Source organism: Pituophis catenifer, unplaced genomic scaffold (genome assembly GCF_029215685.1).
Source record: "Pituophis catenifer annectens isolate HBS135680 unplaced genomic scaffold, rPitCat1.0.hap2 SCAF_2, whole genome shotgun sequence".
Classification (NCBI taxonomy): Eukaryota; Metazoa; Chordata; class Lepidosauria; order Squamata; family Colubridae; genus Pituophis; species Pituophis catenifer.
In genome coordinates, this window is record NW_027256882.1 from 43,202,628 (window position 1) to 43,223,134 (window position 20,507).

Here is a 20,507-nt window from a genome sequence, read left to right on the forward strand (position 1 = left end):
ATGTTTCAGATGGAATGTTTACAATTTAACTATTAGTTTTCATTTTATAAATGCCACAAAACATGCAGAATCTCTAAATATTTTAACATTAGACATGAAAAAGCAAAGTAAAACACCCAATAGATTAACCAATACCATTCTTAGTTTGGATGTGATTTTTTTTAAGGAAAATCATATTTTTCATTTCTGATACAGTTGTAGATGATACTGTAGAATAAATACAGTACTGTGAATTAGTTACGGTCCTCAAGCATCCAAAATATTTTCAGCTCAGTCTTTAATATTTAAGTCGCTCAGTCCTTTTTCTAGGTTCATCTAAACATGGTCTATTTTTTTTGTCTCCTGGTTTATAGTCAACCCTAGTTTGTTTAATTCCTTTATTGGCAAAAAAATCTTGAATAGCTATACAATCATGAATGAATTGTAAAGTTGTGATTGCCAGATATCTACCTCAGACCCATAGTGTCATTGCCCTATGTATTCCAAATTTAAAACATTTTTGAAAGTTAATATTAATTTTGTGCATATGGTTTAGTACATATGAGGACAGATGTTGCATAATGTGGGAACAGCTAGTTTTGCAGCTAATACCTATATGTTAAAAACAGATTCTAACTTAGGTTTCAGTTATAAAAAATAAGGACATGTGGCATTTATTTCTGCATTGCAAAAGACCCATGTTCATGTCCCTGAGAGGTGTGTAAGAAGTTTGTTAGTTAGAGCTAAAAAATATGAATAGCATCAGAATTCATAAAAGTTCAAGTCATTACAGGATTAGATACAGATAGTCCTCGATTTACGACCACAATGGAGTCCAAAATGTCTTGCTAAGCAAGACAGTTGTTAAGTGAGTTTTGCCCCATTTTATGATCTTTCGTGCCACAGTTATTAAGAAAATCACTGCAGTTGTTAAGTTAGTAACACAATTAAGTGAATCTGGCTTCCCCATTGAGTTGGCTTGTCAGAAAGTTGCAAAATTTAGTCACATGACTGGGACACTGTAACAATCATAAATATAAATATGTATGAGCGAGTTCCCAAGCATCTGAATTTTGATCATGTGACCATAGGGATGCTGCAATGTTGTAATGTGAAAAAATGGTCACAAGTTGGTGCCATTCTAACTTCGGTCACTAAACTGTTGTAAAGACTACCTGTATATGGACTGTTCTTTGCTCCGTATTGTTAAAAGTTGGTTGAACATGTCTTCGATTTAGTCTGAGCCAGGGTGGATTTGATTTAAATCGAGTTGATTTAAATCACAATTTAAATCATGATTTAAATCACTAGTAAAAAGGCTTGATTTAAATCAACTCGATTTAAATCATAATTTTTAAAGAGCAACTGTCATCTCTGCTACTCCTTTGACCCACTGTTGACTCACCGATAGTCCCAGTGTTGCAGAATATACAGCCTCATGCTACATAACTAAGCTCCATTTCATGCTGAATAAACTAAATTATTTATGTATCTTAAATAGGAAACTATCTTACGATAGATTTTTACCCCCAAAGTTTTTTATTAAAATAAATTCGATAAAAATCAAAAAAATCCGATTTAAATAAAAAAAATCCGATTTAAATAAAAAAAATCTGATCTTTTTTTTGATTTTTTAAAAAAAATCATTGATTTTTATCCACCCTGGTCTGAGCTGTGTCTAAAATTGCTAGTTGCTCTAATTTTCATTCTCATTAAATTTAGTGTGTGGGCTGGTGACTTTGGGCCAGTCACTTTCACAATCCAACTCACCTAAGGTGGTTGTTGTGAGGACAATAGAAGGAGGAACATTAGGTATGTTTGCACCTTGACTTATTTCTTGTTCTATTCCTGAATAATGAAGGTGGGATACAAATAAACAAATACAGTATGGTTTCTCTTTTGTTCACTGACGCAGAATTCATTATTTTGATTTTTTTTCTTGCTTTTTTCTCAGTCTTGCTGTCTTGTGTGCTTCCATACAATTTTCAGTATCACATTTCAGAAATGATTTGACAAACAATCTAAAGCTTATGTCCAAATAACTGTTTCTTCTATTGATTTTGCAGAACTATCAGAACTGCAAAACCTTGAAGAAAATCACTGCTTACAGAACCAGTTATGTTTCTGTCTTTTTTCATTATTATTATTATTATGCAGAATATGTTTACACAATTATCACTAGACTTGAAAGTTGGACAACTTCTTCAAATTTCTCTTCAATTATTGCACAAATTTTTTCAAATTGATGAGGCTTTCCTCATATATGCAAATAGAGAGCAGTGATTTCTCTGCAGAGTTCTACATCTCCTCAAACCTGCTCTGGAAGATACCCCAACTCTCGGGAGCAAATTCTTGAGACCCTGCAAGGGACTGAAAGAAACAAAGAGTAGAGAAGTAGAGCCCTGTTGAAGGAGTAAGTTTCCCTTTGTAGTATATTAGTTTCCTAACATATTGGAGACAGTTATTAAAGCTGTTTACTATAAATCCTTACTCTCAAATAAACGTCAGTGAAAGATCAACCCACCTCACTGGGTACATTTTTTCTGGGATCCCCCCCCCCCCCACACACACACATTCAACCAGACTGTCATCCCATAACTTTAAGCCATTATCCCCTGTCTTCTCTCTAGATGATATAGAACAAATCATGACCTAACTCTTTTCATAAGACTTTATCTCTTTTCCCGAATCATCTTCATTGCTCTGTTCTGAGCTTGTGTCAAGGTGACTGAAGTCCGTGGTATCCAGAAGTGAGCATAACACTAGAAATGGAATCTGACTAACACAGGGTCCCAGAACTATTAGCACAGTGCAGATGCTTGGAAGGAGGTGTTGTAGAGTGAATGGGAACTCGCATGAAGCATCACTTTTGGGGTTAAGACAGCCCCATCTTTTTCCCAGGATCAGGGAAATCTGCTCTCAGCTGACTCTCCATGTACATGCATAACACAGCTGCCTTGCTTTGTTAACTCCACCCCCCCCATCCTTATGTTAATAAACCTAAAATGAATGTTGCCGCTTTTTATGCAAATTTATCATAGATGGTGGTTTTCAGTCTACTCGTAAATAATGCCTATTTCAAGAAGAACCATATTTTAAAAGAACCATTGACAACCAGGTATCCAACATCATGTACCTGTTGATTGAACCCATGTTTTCTCAGAGAAGAATTTTACATTTGAATTGAAATTCGCATTGATACATATTTGTCTGCAGATTACTTCTCTCTGAAAGTCTTTCTATATAGTTATAGAGATCTTTGTATCTAATCAGATGCTTTGTTAGACCTGGAGAACTAAAGATATATATGGAAGCATTGGGTGGAGCAATTTAGGAAACATAGCAATGAAACATGACATGGAAAAATATTCACTTGTGATTCTAAATTCTGAAGCAGATCAATCCTTGAACATTTCTCCATCTTAAATTAACTTCCAACAAGCTGAGAATATTATGCATTAGTGATTTGTCTATAGTAAATATTTTGCAGAACATGGGTAGAGCCGCGGTGGCGCAGTGGTTAGAATGCAGTACTGCAGGCTACTTCTGCTGACTGCCGGCTGCCTGCAATTTGGCAGTTCAAATCTAACCAGGCTCAAGGTTGACTCAGCCTTCCATCCTTCCGAGGTTGGTAAAATGAGGATCCAGATTATTGGAGGCAATATGCTGACTCTGTAAACCGCTTAGAGAGGGCTGTAAGCATTGTGAAGCGGTATATAAGTCTATGTGCTATTGCTAGTTTACTTGAGTAGACTGCCATGTTCAGTACTGGTATTTTTAATATATACCTGCATAGTAACTATGCTGTGTGTACCTGTCCTTATAAGCACAATATTCTGAGATTCTAAATAATTGAACATACATTCTTTAAAAATATCTACAAGTTTCAACAAATCATTTATCTTTGCTGAAACATTCAAGATTAATATAATTTTAAAATATATAACATCCTTGTATTCTTGGTGAGCAGACCATAATATTGAGCTAAATAATGCAGTGAAAATATAGTAATATCAAATTTCTCCCATCTAAAAAGAATTGTTTCTATTGGATCATACATTTAAAATCATAAGGCTCCCAAGTGCTAGGTTTTTTTTTAAAAAAAATCAAACTAAGAGAGAATTGAAAAAGTAAGCAGATAATTTGCATTGATTATGCTAAGTAGGTGTAAAAAAATATCCATAGTTCTTCACAATGTGTTTTAGGGGTTGGTTACAAATGAACCTGCAGATGTTTTGGATTCCAATCCCTATGAAGTCCAGTTTATTAATCCAAGATGATGGCAGCTGTCGCTCTGCAATATATTAAAAGATTTGACATCCGTAATATAAATTAGGATCAAATTGTATGAGGAAAAGAAATTAAATTCCAGTCTTTAATTTTAAAGTGAGAAACACCACAGATTTAAATTCTCTTCCAATGCTACATCATTTTTCTGATTAGTTTTACTGCTTTAGTATTTAAATACTCTATAATATTTTAGACTTTTTAGTTATTTGTTGATATTGAACTAGGCCTCCAATTTCTGCACAAATTATGAATGTATAAACCACTTCTGGTTGTATGACATTTATATCAAGGCTTTCTCCCGTTTAGTTTTTACTTTATGCCACATCAACAAAATTCCCATGGACCAAATGTTCAGTTTGGGGGTGAAAATATATCATGGTATTCTTATAAAGATGTATGAAGAAGAGAAATGCTGTGTAATTAGCAAAGGGAATATCTAGACGAGGAGAAAATAGAGAAAAAAAATATTCATTTGCACAGTGCATACAAGAAATTCTGAGTGAAAGTAGGGACACGAAAACAGGAAGCATGCTGAGGCATGGATAGGGAAAAATCCTTGCATAAGATTTAGAGACAAAAACTAGAAATTGTTTACTTGAAGGATTTTGAAGAGTGACATCATAATTTTAAGGGGGAAAAAAAGAAAAGGGTAGATAATAAAGTCTGGTTCAAGCTGTGAAAGAGGCAGTGTATGACTTGTGGCTACCATTCTCTCACTGTCATAATCTTCCCCAAATTTCTTTGAATATATGATAATTTAGAATAGCATGAAAAAATTATATCATCTTTATCAATTCTTTCAGTTGATTATAAAAATGGATTTGAACCATTAGTTGATTCTGCCACAACTACTATTAGCTAACCAAATGCCCAAAATAGGAATAATACCTGCTTAAAAAACACTAAAGTTGAATTAACTACAATGAAACTTGGTTTTATGATAGTATTTCATCAACTGAATAAGCACAAAGTAATAATAGTCTGAGAGGCCCAGTTCATCCCTAAAATGTACTAGTGGGAGTTTTTGTGGGTTATAGAATAAAAAATTGCATCTTCAGCTTAATATTTTCCAGATGTGTCTACCAGCCTCAAATATTGTTAGTGGAAGTGGCCTAGATCTAGTAAGTATGCCAATATGAGGCATCTGAATGTTATATTTTTTTTAAAAAAATGTTCTCCAGATGTTGAACATGATGTGGAAATTAGGATGATGGCTTTTTGACTTCTAAATATTTCCAAATAATTCTGTGATTTTGTAAACTGCCTTGGTTTAATTTTACTGCAGAAAGATGCATAACACTTGAAAAATAAAATAAGTAATCAGTTATTTTACACGATAGCATTGAATACTTGGATATTAGCTCAAAAAATGTCAAGGAAGAGTTTCTTTTGAATGTATTACACATTTGCGTTTCATTAATTCATGTTCGATAACTTAATGGGCTTAATCTACCAACTAATATTAATTAGCCTTAAAAACCTAAGAAGGGAATGGGAACATCCAAGAAATCCCAAGCCTGCCTGCGGAATTGGGAAGTTGAAAAAACTCTCAGAAGTAGATAAATCACTTCCATATTATTGCCAAGAAAGCTTATACACATCTTTGAAATCACAAACTCAGCACAAAAATATTCAAAAAATACATGACATATCACCCAGTGGCTTTTCATGACAACATCTTTTGGATGGACTCAGTTCTTCCTTTCATGAGAAAGTAAATTGCCATGTGGTAAGACCTGTGTCTTTATGATGATTCATGCTTCACGTAGACTTTAAGATTTCTCTCTACATCAAATTATGTTAGTTGCCAAGCCCTCTGCATTACAGGACTTTCGCAGATAATGGCAAGTGATGAAATGAGATCGGTGTTGGAAATTGTATATAGATCAACATTTTTTTTCTTTTCCCAAAGTCATTTTGTTGTTGATCAGGAGAAATTACATCAGGATCCATTTCCAATTCTGGGCCTTGTGATTGGCAGCCTAGAGTTTTTAAAGGAAAGATGCCCTTTTCGGTCTTTTTTTTTTTTTTTTTAAGATGGATGTTATCACCCTTTGTTGGACATTAAACATTTCTAAGGAACGTAGTGCTTTGTGCTTAATGTATTATGTAGGCACGAGAGAATACTAATGACTGGGCATCCTTCTGTTGTCCTGTCTGGGGCTCAATCTGTGCTAAAAGCCCAGCCCCCTTCTTTTTGAGAATTCAGAGATACAGCTTGTGGGATTCTGCAAAAGGGATTAATCCCCCACAGAGCAGCTCTTTTGGTTTGAACTCAGACTATTCTAGGCAAAGGGGCACCCAGCTTCATTGTCTTATTGTTTTTATACACAAAACACTTCAGCCAGCTCTTCGCCTTGCCCCCCAATGGAGAATAAAGGTTGAAACAAAGATCATGCTATTCTGTTGGTTTTACATCTTGAACACTGTGGCAGCTTTAGGTTTGATATTTGTTTACCTGGTTAATGGAAAGTCCGTTTATATAGGCCATTTCTGTTCAGAACATATTAATGCTACCTTTTCCTATACAAATCAATTGCCTATACATCCCCAGCCTGGCTTAAACTGCTATCCATGCTATTGTATAACTTGATTTTGCAGTGTAGGTAAAGCTTTCTGCTAATTTCCAGTTGGGCTATGCCAGTCAGTCTAATACTGAATATTTCAAAGATATCTTCTGCAGCATTCTATCTACAAGAGCCAGAAAATGCTGTTGATATTTACTTACCAAGACCTCTTTTGTTTTTCTCTCCTTTATCCTTTGTGTCATTTGTATTGTCTGAGCCTTCCTTCATGCAGAGTTCATGTTATTTTTGATGTTGGGTTTAATAGTAGATTATTCGAATTCCAGATTGACCAGGGATGTAGATTGATTCAACTCTCATTTCTTTCAAAAGTCCCTATGATACAATAGTATACATTTCATTTGTTTCCGAAGTGTGAACTTGATGTCCTTCCTTCCTTTCATGAATTTAGTTGATAATTTCTGGATGATAACAGCAGGCCTTTGTATCGGATAGTAGCCAATTCTCTATAGGACTGCAAAGATACCTTTTGAGAACACCATATTTGGGCTGTTTGCCAAATCTTGAAGGAAATGTTTAATTAGGGTTTTCACACACATGAGGTAGCATTATTCTCTGAGTACTAGTATAGTTCATGTTTACAATTTTAGTGATGTACAGAGAGCTTTCAGAAAGAATCTTCACCCTTACCTGCTTTTCTCATGTAAACATGTACATATTTACAAATACACCTCTAATGCCCCACTTAAATGCTTCCTTTTCAGAAATATGAACAGTATCTAATGTAGCCCCTGAGCATGGGTGTTCCTTTTATGGCTGCAGATAGCTCTCAACTGTGCAGAAATGTCCTGAAGGGAATTCCCAGCCCTCTTAGCAGGCTGATGTGATCTTATGTCTCCACCCTCACTGAGAAGAGAACAAATAACAGCCTTTTCTAGGCTGACCTATCAGATAAGAGATACTGTGTCTGACGTGTCTTGCTTGCTGAGAAATGGGATGTGTTTGAAGTTCCAGCTTTCAACATTTATCTCAGGAATCATTAAAGAATTCAGAGCCCAACTTCTTGTGCAAATGGCTGAACAGAGCTGGAAGGAAATGCTGTCATCTATTCTAGGACAGAAGAGAAATACAATTTCTGTTGCTCATATCACACGTTAGCCTTGCGTATTGGCAGATAGTAGAGATAGGGAAATACTTGAAAGGCTATTTGGAAGGGTAGAAATTGTGCCTTATGAACAAATTACTAAGTATTTGCACGATTATCTTAGAAAAAAAATATTAGCTTGACAAAACAAGTTGGGGCAATGCAGCCATTGTAATTTTCGAATCGGCAATATTAACAAATGACTTCAGTGCAACTGCTTTAATCCATGCATTCCTGTTGCCATTCTGGAATGAATCGTTCCCACAAGCGTTCAGAGATCTGCTATAGCCATGCTAGTCCTTCCTAACAGGGTTCATGCTGTAGTTGCACTTGAAAGGTAGAAAAAGATACCTCTCCTTTGCTTGTCCAGCCCTACCCCAGCTCTTTAGAGGCAGGTGCAGAGAGATTGAATTCATTTACTACCACTTGCAACATACTGTTTTCCTCTTTCGTACATATGCTTCTTTCTTCTCGATTGGCCTGTTGCAGGGCTTCTGCCCACATGGCTTTTTAAATACTTAGGTGTAAAATGTGCCTCTTAAATTTCATGCCATATTTGAATGCTTTGTATTTGTCGCTGCTTTTCTCAGCAGCATACATGAAAAATGGAAGGTACCGTAATTCCTTTCCTGATATCTGTTTCTGTGCATTTTTCCAATTGAAATAATTACATTTTTTTCTAACAATTATGCTGTGGAAATATATGCCGTTGTCATTTTCACCTCGGGAGTGTTTCCTTCTCTTCCAACCCCGTGTTTGTAATTTTGTTCATACGGCTGACATTTGCAAGATAGGCCTTCAAGCTTTTTATTCTGCTCAGCATTCTCTTCTGAGGCATTTTGAAAATCTGGGTATGAACTTGGTGGCCATATTAGAGTGAAAATTATGTAAGCGTGATTGTCAGGCAAGAGACGACATGCCTCATTTGAAATTACTACTTCCTGTTTCACTCTCACTCTTCACTCAACTTCAGCATGATTTGCAGGATAAATCCTATGGCTGTGGCTGTGAAGAACACAAGTGCAGTGCATTGTTTCTTTTTTCCTTTGGCAGGTTTACCCATGTCCGTGACGTGTTGGCCGAGGCTTTGCGGCTGCTCCCCGCCCTTGGAGCTGCCAGTCACTACCCTTTGGACTCCGTGATCCCTGACAAACGTCATGAGCATTGCAATCCCTCTGGGAGTCACTACACCAGATACATCTTATTCAGATATGGCTGCTGGATCTGAGTAAGTGCTTCCTTGTCTGAAAATGTGGAGGGTATGGAATCAGAACTTGGTGTTCAGATCTTGGCTATTCTGGTGAGCCTGGGATAATAGAAAGCATTTAGCTTTGCAACAGATACTGCCTCGGTTTACGGGTTTATCCTATACAAGTTAGATCAAGATGAAACACCAAGGAGAAGCTGTTCTCCATCCTCCAAACTGCATTCAAGGAAAAGCACTTTGCTAGAATACTGCTTTCCCAAAGGTCTTTAATTCTCATTAATTCTCATCATTCTCTGAGCCCTGGCAGTACCCTGTTGCATGGGTGCTGCTGATACAAACGGCTGTATGATGTGGGTAAGGAGGATCTTTTAGGTATCTAAAGTTTGCCTATCTCAAACTGTTACGTGGATTTTCATCTTTTTAGTGTAGCGTTCTTTTCCTCTGGGAGGATTATCTAAGTGGCTTGCCAAGAACATCCTCTGGTAGCCACTGGTGGAGGAACCCAAATGAAGTGTCCATAGGAAAGAGGAGGGCCAAAAATGAGATGGATGTTCTCTCCCTCTCTTTCTCTCTCTCTCTCCCCCCACCTCTCTCTCCCTCTCCCTCTCCCCTTCTCCCCCCCCTCTCCGACTGAGGCAATTACTGATTGATGCTAGATTTAGCTCAGTCAGAGGTTGATTTAATACTGGTGGTTGTTGTTGTTGTCATAGGGGGCTTTTGCACACCAATTCATTTTATTTGCTGTGTTTTTCCTGGGCTGCTCAAGAGCATACGAGGTCACATTTCATGATAACTGCCAGTTGCAGTGGTTTTGCATCTTGTCATCTGGTATAACGAGGCCTGAGAAAGCCGTTCTCTATTTATACCTCCTATCCTTTTCCTTGGGAATATGGAGGTAAAAACAATGACAGCTACAAATAGTGGTCACCATTGTTTTTACTCTCTGGCACTAAACTTCATATCCTTGTTGGTATAGGGTCCATCGGCCTATGGTTCTTCATTCTGCCATGATCCACTAATTATTTTCACTCAAATAAAAACAGAGTTTGGAAAACGGGACAAGTTACTTTAATTATTCTAGCCTAATGCCCGTGCCATTAGAAATATGAATATAGATAAAACAGTAAAATAAAAGCCTGTAATTGGGTAGGTTCCTTCTGTCAAGTACGTCAGAGAGCCTCAGAACAAAGCATTGTATAGGATTTATCAATTGCTTTAAAGGCATATCTGCCTTGATTTACTAAAGCAATGATTACAGGTAAAAATGATGCTGAGATTTTGCAGAGGGACAGGATTGCAAGTAAACAACTGTGGTATAATTATAGCTCTCTTCTTCATAGAAATAGCTTTTGAAAACGTACTGTGGTTGCAGAAAGGACGTTTTCTGGACTTCACTCCCAATGTGTGCTTGCAGCATTGGCTCTTCTCCCTCTTCTTAGTCCTCTCTCTCTCTCTTCCTTTCCCATCCTCCATAGAGAGCAGCTTCTCCTTCTAGCTTCCAGCTTTGGCTTCCTCATCTAAAGCTTTTCCTGCTTCCTTTTCTGCAACAAGGACTCCCATAGCTTTTCACTAACCGCTAGTTTTGTACATTTTAAGTTGCTTCTTTCTGCCCTCTTGTGGTAGAAACCTGCTGTTTCTCTCCAGTGGTAGAGATTATAGGTATGCTGTTCCTCACATGATTGTGTGAGAAAGCTGGATACTCCATACATTGCAGATTTTATTAGATGAAATATTCAGGGGTCTATCCTTGCCAACTTCACTCAAATTTCTGTCACTGTATCTAGACGCATGTGCATTAAGGAGAAGCAATAAGAAGACTTTGCAGCCTGGAAGGAATATTCAGCTAAGTCAGAGGTTTATAAACTTTGTAACCTGACTGGATGCAGAGCTGTGATTACAAAATAAGTCGAGTAGATGAGAAAGGTTATAAATAATTCAAAATCCACCTTCCAATGCAATGTATAAGTAACTAACAAATAATTCAAAGATTGGTATGAGTACCTTTTTTGCTCCCATTGTCTCTTACTGAATACCAACTTTGAAACTATATGCCAGTCCTGAGCCTTTTCTCCCTTCCTTATGCCATAGCTTTCATGGGTTCTATCCCTCCTGTTCTCCCAAGGTGTGTCCATTCTTGGCTAGATGATGGTTTAGCATCATGAGAGCTCTGAGATCTGGCTAATTATGGGGAAAAAGACCCACTTCCTCTACTGATGGGTTCTGCTGTTGGCCCTTTTTGCAGCCCAGAGTCTGTCGAAGCTAGCCCAGCTGTTAGTGAGAAGAATGTGTATGCAAATCACGGCTACGGGGCCTCCCAGAGGCACAGCTACCGAGGGCTGCCTTATGCAGTGAGTACCTTCTCTGTTATCTGCAGTAGATTCGTACTTTATCAAGCCCATTTCTTCCCCTCCCAGCTTCAACATGACTGAGCTAGAGATCTTTTTGGAGGGCATTTGCAGTGTAGTTTTGGATTTTTTCCCCCAAAAATATATTTGTGGAAAGCTTATTGCAAACTGGCTTAGACGAAGAGGCATTTTTGTGGTTTTACTGAGAGAAAACTATAGGGGAATTTCTAGGAGCTGTTTTATTTATTTTTTTAAATGAAAATATTTATGTTTATGTGTATCATAAACCGTAATATTTTCAGAATCAGGAGGTTTGTATGACTTTGCAGGCTTCTTATGTTCAATTGTGCAAAATTCTTGCATCTTAATATGTACTCCTACTTGTATACCATCCTGATTCAGTTGATTTGTGGGCTTTTTCCTTTCCTAATGTGCTAGCTTTGTGTGTGTGCGTGTGTATGTGTGTGTTTGTGTGTATTTTTAACCAATCTTGAAGTTTCCCAAAGTCCAATTTTCTTTTTTTTTCTCCCCCTTTTGCTTAAGTGCTTAGAAAATGTGTTCATTTTTCAGGAAATTCCTTGGGTTGAATAGAGGAAACAATTATTCACTTAGTTTTAGATTGAATCCCAGATTAAGTATATGATCCTTGTTATCATATATTTTGATCACCTTCCAAATCTCTCTTGAGCTTCTTTAGGCTTTGCAATGCATTAGTAAAGCTTGTGGAATTTTGTAAACAGTTCCTTTTCTTTTTACTATTATCCTTCCCTGAAATTTAAAACAGCACTGATGCAAACATTTGTTTTTAGGATCATAATTATGGAGCTCCTCCTCCTCCGACCCCTCCTGCTTCTCCCCCTGTCCAGACCATCATCCCACGTGCAGAACTGAATGGCCTGCACTCTCATGATGAGGAGAATTCTGGTGACACAGAGAGCTCTTCAGAGGCAGAATCTATTCCTAGCTGGTGTCACTGCAGTCTCTCCCAAGATGGCTTCCTCATCAAGTGTGAAAAATGCAGGTAAGTTCTAGGTGTGTGGTAACCAACTCAATGAGAAATGTGAAGGAGGTTTCATGATTATATCTTGTGGACCATTCTCTTAATTTCCCATTGACTCAGCCTGTGATTCATTATTGTGGTATGGAGCAAAGGAACTAATTGGCAGCAAGTTAAAAAAAGAAAAAGAAAAGAAAAACAGAATTCCACAACACAGAGACAAAACAGCGCAAGTTAATTAGGTGAAATTTGCAAAAGATACTTCCTTGTTTCAGCCAGCCAGATATAATTGGTAAAGCAACCTCTCTTGGATTTCTGTGGTGTTGAAGACATTCTATTTTACTATGGTGTTAGATATATTTTTCTAATCACATTTAGAGTTATAGTTGAAGAAGAGATTAGCATCACCAGAGATTCTCATATAGAAGTGAAATTGGAGTCTCAGTTTCAGAGGGACACTTTGGAGTCTTTCTTACCCCTTCAGATTATCCATAGCCCAGAATATTTAAGTGTCATGTTTTCATACTCTTTAAGCTCTTTAAGAATGTCTTCTTTCTAGAACCAGAAGACAACATTCTTTGGGAGTATGGCAAGTGCGTTGGTTCCATAACGCATTAATGGTTGAAGAAATGGCCTAGCATGTTGATATATAAAGTTCTAATAGCCATTCAAGGCATGTAAGATTTATGTAATTCTTCAAGATGAAGTCAGCTGGCATTCCACTGAAGATCCAAGTCACTGGAATCCACTTTCATTTTAGGCAGTGCTGCCATTGACAGTGCCAGTATCAGATGTCTGTCTTTCTTTTGTAGGGGAATTGGCAGGGGGAAAGTAATCAGATTTCGTCGCCGGAAACAAGACAACGTGTCAGGTAAGTACAGTCTGTTTACTGCAAACAGATCACTGAGATTTATGAATCAGCATTTGTCCTGGTAGAAAGTAATTACTATGTCTCCTTCCCTGTAGTAATACAGTGCAAGTTGTTATCATGAAAGGCGGGCAGCGTGGCATCTCTTCTTTAAAGTCAAGCTGAAGAGCAGTGTGACGATTTCTCCAAATTATGAAAGTTGTCAGTGTGATATTTTCCTTTGTAGGTGGAGATAGCAGTGCAACAGAGAGCTGGGATGAGGAGCTCTCTCCCTCCACAGTGTTGTATACTGCTACACAACACACTCCTACGAGCATCACTCTGACAGTCAATCGAGTCTGTAGAACCAAACCTAAAAAGAGAAAAAGGAATACAGAGAGAGCTCGTACAGCACCAAAAGCTAAAAAAATCAAGGTATGTGAACAGAAATGGCTGTTGGAGTCTCAAGGCTTTTGCTAAGCAAGAGACTGGGAGTTTGGCTTAGATTTTTTTCCCCCATTCATCTTCCTCAAGTAATGCATAACCTTCCACTAAGGAGAAAGAAAAAATTCACAGGCGTTAGCTTTTAGGTTGGGCAGACTTTCTCCTCATGTGGACTAGTAGTAAACATTACAGAACAAATGTACAAGAAAGTCACTCTGTGTTTCATTTTGGCTGGGGGCGGGGACCTCTTGCAGAGCTGTAAATGAGGGCAGGGGGTATAGCTTGCCCAGAAGGAAAATTTCTTCATAAAAAAGAAACATAATTTAATATATTTTTTAAAAAAATAATAACTTGGCAAATGACTAATACGATTTTAGTCAATCAGTCAAAGGCATTGAGATTAATGCTGAGCACTTTGCATATTTTTTTAATGTGTTACCAGTATCACGATGGAATATGGTTAAATAAAATGTTGATTTGTCTCATTTCAATTTGTTCCCTATTACACCCTCTGTTTACACCCTATTAAATTCTTTAGTTCAAAATTTCAGACTTTTGATCTGAATTTCCAAGGCTGAATACTATGGCTGATGTAGCAGGTACAAATTTTGAAAGTTTATTCTTTTGGGCCACAAGTTGCCTTATGGCATGATGGGCAGCACACAGATTTAATAAATAATAATGATTTGGAATTCAAATACAACGTTGTGGACATGCTGAGGAAATTGTGGCTATGTGGGCGAGTGGATGGTTGGAATTACCCATTCATAAAATTACTGTCAGGATCACAGCATTATTTCATGATGGGTGCGGCCAGTCACATGCTCATTTCCCAGAATGGTAAACTTGGAAGTAAAAGTAGTTTGCCCAGCAATGACATAAAATGAGGCCTGTGTTACAAAACACAAAACCACACTCTTAAACTGGCCTAACACATGATTTAAATGTCTCTAAACATCTCTCAGAAATAATTATGGGCAGTAATAGAGGTGCCACAAAGCAGCAATTTGAAAGAAAAAGTAGTTTTGCAGAGATTAGATGGAGGCTGAACAACCAATTTTAGGATATGCATTAATTTGGATTCTTGCACCAATCAGGGAGTTAAACTTAATGACCTCAGGGGTCTCTTAATATTGCCTTTATCACTTGCAAAAGTGATGTTTGATGGAAATTGAAAAGTTTACTGGAAGATTGGAAAAAAGACCCTTCATTGTTGGTTGTGTTGCGTTGCGTTGATATGTCCTTTCCATTCACAGTAGGTGCTAGAAAGCAAATATGTATATTTAATATGGCATTTTCACAGCAGGAGCACAGAAGAATGTAAAGTCATGAGTGTCTCAGCCTTGCGATTTTAAACTTGCTTATAAGCTAATTATTGATAAATTCTTAGAGCACAAGTTATAGAAATGCTGCTGAGACTTTGCACAAATGAGTTGTAATAACAACTGCTATCGTTGAAAGCATTTAAATTTTGAAGTTAATCTCTGTAAGCTTAATTATTCAAGTCTGGAAATAAACAAAATAAGAAGTATCTTGGGATGCCTGGTGAGCGACTTACATTTGCACCAGCTCTGTAGTTATATGACAAATGTTTTTAACGTGTCCATGCAGACCTATCTAATTTGTGGCAAGAAATAAACACTCTTCCAGAGGGAATGTTTTTTTTTTTTAATATCCTTATCCATTGTATTATTTCAGGGTGATTATCATGCTTTGTCATTAGAATAAAATGCCATTTTTTTTTTATTTTAAGCACTCGTGCTTAAAAGCACTGAGCCATTTGGAGAGTTAACCTTATAAACTGGTTAATAATTGATTCTGTCCAGGTATTATGTACTATGTCCTCTGATGACTGTCTAGACCCAAAACCCATATTCTGGGTGGAGAACAGGAAAAAAAACCAAGGATGTGATACATGGAAAACCAGGCTGGCTTGCCGGCCAATCAGAAAAGAGTGCCCTGCTAGGTTGCTGCTAAGTGAACAGAGGGACGATAAACACCAGCCTTACCTTTCCCTCTTTCTCCTCAGCGGCTTGAGAGGCCCTTGGTTTGTTTCCTGTTCTTCCCCTCCATCACTGCAGTTCAACCACGGACCACCTGAAAACAGCCATTTTCTGAAAATAACTCTAGATTCAACACGGGTATACTTAGACATGAGGATGTTCTGAAAGCTGCTGCTTTACAATACATTTTAACTACTTTTTTTTTTCAGTTTAGAAAATGGGGGAGTCACTGCCACAGGCAGGTGACTTTGGAGATGCCTTTTGTATGTTGGTACCTATTAGAATTGTAGCTACAAAGTAAATAAATTGTTACTAGTTCTCTGTATTAACTACTACAATTTACTTTTAGTACATCAAGCAGCAGTTCATAGGCAATAGCTTTCGTTTAATTTGGGAGAAGCTATAGATCCTATGAAATATTTTGGTTTGGCTATTGCATTTTGCAAATGAGTTATCTGATTTAATTCAAATTTGTGTGTCAAGTCGGGATTGATTCTTAGCAACCACATGGATGGACCTCTTTCTGGATCATCTGTTCCCAATCTGGCCCTTCGGGTCTCCCAGAGATGCTTCAATCACCGTTGTCCTCAAGTTTCTCCACCTTGCTGCTGATTTTTTTCTTTTTGAATTCCAAAGCATTGATATTTTTCTATCATTTCTATCTAACCTTTGCTTCCATAGAGCGCCAGAGGAAAAACCATTGTCTGCAGCACAATCCTGATCTTTGTAGGTATAGATATATCACAGCATCTGAATAGCTTTTTCAAAGGCTTCATTGTTAATATACCAATTGCTAGTCTGCAGCATACTTCTTGTCTGTTGGTTCCTTTATTGCTGATAGTGAATCCTAAAAAAAGAGAGTTATTCACCGTTTCACTTTCCTATTGCTATGCCTGTTATCAGTAGTAGTTTTCTTTATAGTTATTCTTAGTTTCATTTTTCATTGTGCTCCTTGACTTTCATTACTGGAGCTTGCAGTTCATTTGTATTTTCAGCTATCAGAACAGTGCTGTCAGCATGGTGCGTGGTGTTGTATTTCTTTTTCCAGTTTTAAAACCATGCTCATCTTCCAATTTCAGCTACTTTCAATATATATTCAGCATATAAGTTGCACAAATAGAGCTTACACTGTGATTTCACTCCTTCACTAACTTGGAGCCAGTCTGTTTTGCCGTGTTATGAGCTGTGACTTCCTGTCTTATGTATGGTTTTTTCATGAGGACAATGAAATCAGAATGCCTATAGGATGCCTGTCAACTTGACGTGCTCATGAAGACCTATCTATAATAGTCACAATCAGTTTGAATATCTAGGATCTCTTTTTTTCTGTAGGATTCTAAATTACATTAGCTAATCCTAAGCATTATTTTGCTAGCGTATAAAATTAAATATATGATACTTTGGACACTAAATTAAGTTTCCTTTCTTTGGTATTGGTTGACTAACCTCATCCAATTTCCTAGCCAATGTGTGATTCTCCAGACGTGCTGGCATCATTTGGTTAAAACCTTTACGAGTTCTTCTGTTGCTTGCCAAATTTTTGTAAACATTCCATCAATTTCTATAGCCTTCTGACTGGTTATGATTCGAGTACTTCTCTCAACTAATAGTACTAGATCTTCTTGTAAACAGGGAATATTTTCTAAATCATTGAGGACATCTCTATATAATTTCAATATATTCCATCCATCGTTGTTTTATTTTCTTAGAATCAGTTCCTATTGGTATCCTTTAACATACCAATTTTACATTAAAACGTCTTTCTGAGTTTGGAGAACTTTTAGAAAGCTTTTCTTATTTTTCCATACCTATTGCCATGTTCAATACATTTCCGGACGCCATTATAATACTGCTTTTTATTTCTTCTAACAGCTCCCTTGAAATTCTTTGTTAAATTTCTTCCTGAGATCTTTGTCTTTCTTCGTTCGTTCTGGCTTCTCTTCTCTTGGCAGTTTCCACCGTCTGTTCTGACACCCAGTTTGCTTTCTTCTGTTTCTTGGTCTTTGGCAGTCTCTTTTCACATTCATCCTTAACAGCTTCTTTGATTTCATTCCACAGTTCCTCTGGTTCCCTATCAATGAGATTCAGCACTTCAGAGTGATTCCTGATGTTCTTCTTGAAAATGGTGGGTATGTGCTCAAAATCCTATTGTGGAAAACTGGTTGGCTTTGTTCTTTTTCCCTAGCTTGGCTTGGAATCCTACAGTCTGTTCCACAGTCATCTCCTGGCCACATCTTTGCTATTAGAAGTGAGAATTCTTCTTCCACCTCTTTTTGTACCAATAACATGGTCAACATCATTTCTGTGTATTCCATCTGGTGATCTCAGTTTACACAGTTGTGGGTTTGATTGTTTTAAAACAGATCATTGGATTGACAGAAACAGTCATTGGGTAGTCATTTTCCTGCTTAACTTCTGTTTCCTAAGCCAGCATTTTTCTAACTGTTTTCCTGCTGTTTCCTAACAGCATTTTTTCCTCCTTACTGCTTCCAATTTTGGCATTTGTGTCTCCAACCTTAAGAAACGTATCTTGTTTGCACGATTTTTACCAGATTGAACTCGGCCATAAAATCAACCTTCCTCCTCCTCTTTTTCTTCCAACAGTGGATGGAGCATAAACGTGGTCCTTCATTATGTTGCAGGGTTGTCTGCAAATTTTGATTTATATTATATGGTCACTGACTCTGTTGTACCCAAATACTGCCTTTGCTGTATCCTTTCTATGAAAGCAGTGCCATTTTGTTTTCTTTGTTTCCATGTCCTGTATAGTAAGCAGTGTGATCTTCTGACTGAAAAATGTCTTAATTCCCGTCCATTGCGATTGCGATTCAGTGGTTCCTGAGATGTGGATGTGCAATTGATTCATTTAATCTATCATTGGGTTGAGCTTTCTCATGTTCTTTATGCTTCGTTTTCCCACTGTAATTCTGTCTTTGTGTCTTCAGATCTTTGTTTTTTGTTTTTTTGCTTTGCAACATTGACAGCAAGACGTCTCAAAAACTTGAATGTTTCCAGGACATAAAAACGGTTAGCATTCCAAAAGGTTTTCAGCCCTTCCTCAGTAGCATGTTGAATGCCAACAACCAAAGTCATCCAGCCCAATATTGTCAATCACTTTATCTTGTCTCTTCATGTGGCTTTCCTGTAAAACGTAGGAGTGGTATACCATTGCCTTCTTTTGAACAGTTAGAAATTATGTATTTGCCATTGTCACTTTAAATAATCATCTGCCTCCAGCATCTTTCTGTAGCTTTTTGCCCAATACAGATACTACCTCGACTTACAAAGTTCATTTAGTGACCATTCAAAGTTACAACGGTATTGAAAAAAGTGACTTATGACTGTTTTTGACATGACCGTTGTAGCATCCCCATGGTCATGTGATCAAAATTTGGACACTTGGTAAATGAACTGCATTTATAACAGTTGCAGTGCCCCCCGATCACCTTTTGCAATCTTATTACAAGGAAAGTCGACGGGGAAGCCAAATTCATTCAACAACCATGTTACTAACTTAACAACTGCAGTGATTCACTTAACAACTGTGACAAGAAAGGTTGTAAAATGGGACAAAATTCACCTCACACATTGGTTGACCTTGGTGGGAATATATACCACTGGCATCTGCTTCTAGTGTTCTTCACTCATTTCTCCTAAGAATATCCCACGGCCACAGTGATGTAGCATAGCAGGACTTGAAGGAGGCTTCATAGGAATAATAGAGTGAAATGTGGGTAGTCCGGGATTTACAACAGTTCGTTTAGTGACCGTTCGAAGTTACAGTGGTACTGAAAAAAGTTATGACAATTTTTCATACTTGGGACCATTGCAGCATCCCTATGGCCATGTGATTTACATTTGGATGTTTGACAGTGGGTTCGTATTTATGACGGTTGCAGTGTCCTGGAATTATGTGATCCCCTTTTGGAACCCTCTGACAAGAAAAGTCAATGGGGGAAGCCAGATTCACTTAACAACCGAGTTATTAACTTAACAATAGTAGTGATTCACTTAAATGTAGCAAGAAAAGTTGTAAAATGGGGCAAAGCTCTCTTAACACATTTCTCACTTAGCAACATAAATTTTGGGTTTAATTGTGGTCATAAGTCAAGGACTAATGTACACTATTCTTTCTGCATACAATTGTTGTCCAATTGATTTTTTAATAGGATAGATATTTGAAGATCAGCATAAATGAAAAGAGAGCCATCAATATTTCTAGGTTGGTGAAGTCCTGGAAGAGATGATTTTTTTTGTGGGAGGAGTATAATGAAAATAAACTGAGGTCGATGGCTTTTCCAGTTTTATGCATTGTAGTTTCTCAGCCCCTATCTCTTTATATTAAAGAAAATGTAACCTTTTATTGAACAGAAGCTCAGATGTCCAAGATATGAATACTGATAGTGATTTCTCTTGTTGTGCTTGACAGGCTTTTAGAGAAGGTTCACGGAAATCTTTGCGGATGAAGGTGAGTATCCATGTATAACCCTGATAACACCTTTGCAGCCAGATTCCAAATATACTACAGATGTTGGCCATTGATTTATGAATAGCATAATCACTTTAAAAGCTCCTCTGCAACATGGAATTGGGTAGTATTAATTTAGTAAGTCATTGTCAAGGGCTATAGTATCCTGCTTGCTGAATATGAAAGAATGAGGCACTGGGGATATTTCGTCATATTTGGGAATGAGTTTGCAAGCATTTTATTCCGGTTCTTGATTTC

The 20,507-nt window shown here is 37.4% G+C and overlaps 1 protein-coding gene across 1 annotated transcript in view; it reads left to right on the plus strand.

Moving 5' to 3' along the window:
- The window catches only part of SETD5 (SET domain containing 5), a 63,220-nt gene that overhangs the window by 14,756 nt on the left and 27,957 nt on the right, over positions 1-20,507 (plus strand). The window contains exons 2-7 of the mRNA XM_070936757.1: positions 8,992-9,166; positions 11,388-11,493; positions 12,300-12,511; positions 13,300-13,358; positions 13,582-13,769; positions 20,211-20,249. Coding sequence (XP_070792858.1) covers positions 9,096-9,166; positions 11,388-11,493; positions 12,300-12,511; positions 13,300-13,358; positions 13,582-13,769; positions 20,211-20,249 — 675 coding nt within the window. The 5' untranslated portion in view covers positions 8,992-9,095. The remainder of the gene's footprint in view (positions 1-8,991; positions 9,167-11,387; positions 11,494-12,299; positions 12,512-13,299; positions 13,359-13,581; positions 13,770-20,210; positions 20,250-20,507) is intronic.